The sequence below is a fragment of the Papilio xuthus genome, unplaced genomic scaffold (assembly GCF_000836235.2).
Source record: "Papilio xuthus unplaced genomic scaffold, Pxut_1.1 DF825752.1, whole genome shotgun sequence".
Taxonomy (NCBI): Eukaryota; Metazoa; Arthropoda; class Insecta; order Lepidoptera; family Papilionidae; genus Papilio; species Papilio xuthus.
This window is the reverse complement of record NW_013532897.1, coordinates 755,552-756,102: the sequence shown is the minus strand read 5'-3', so window position 1 is coordinate 756,102 and position 551 is coordinate 755,552. Positions and strand designations below refer to the sequence as shown.

The 551-nt window shown below is 48.8% G+C and overlaps 1 protein-coding gene across 1 annotated transcript in view; it reads right to left on the bottom strand.

The window, feature by feature from the left end:
• Positions 1–551, bottom strand: part of tweek (transmembrane protein KIAA1109 homolog tweek) — a 23,213-nt gene that overhangs the window by 10,282 nt on the left and 12,380 nt on the right. The window contains exons 20-22 of the mRNA XM_013323267.1: positions 525–550; positions 272–439; positions 2–119 (exon numbers count right to left, since the gene is read on the bottom strand). Of these exons, the coding sequence (XP_013178721.1) occupies positions 2–119; positions 272–439; positions 525–550 (312 nt within the window). The remainder of the gene's footprint in view (position 1; positions 120–271; positions 440–524; position 551) is intronic.

Sequence of the window (551 nt, the reverse complement as noted above, 5' to 3'; positions counted from 1 at the left end):
GATGCTGCGGCAGGTCGACGCGTACTCCACCCACACTGAGCAGCGCCGCCGCACCCGCACGTCCGCTCTCCCACGAGTACAGAGCCTGCGACTTGCCCACGCTAACTCGCACTACAGTCCTGTCATTTTATCAATAATCAACATAAATAAATATTTACAAAGAAATCCACGAGCTATACTTTGAAAATTGTTTCACTGGTGACTGAAACGATATTTTTTAAATTTCATGATTAACGATATAGTGTTTTGTTTAGTTTAATATGGGACTGACTGTTGATTGGGCGCGACGCCCTCCAACAACACGATGGCGGTGCGGCCGAGAGTACCGCTGAGCGCACAGGGTCGCGCGCGCGGTGCTGACAGCGATCCTTGCAACGACGTGATCTCCGCCTCCAGCTTCAACCCGGACAGCGATGCCAGCAGCCGCGTGCGGTGGATCCTACATACAAATACAATACAAATAAATACGTAAATAAATGAAATATCATATGTAGTATTAGGTAAAAAAATGAAGTTGGCAGTACCTGGCAACACCGACCACGACGATGCCC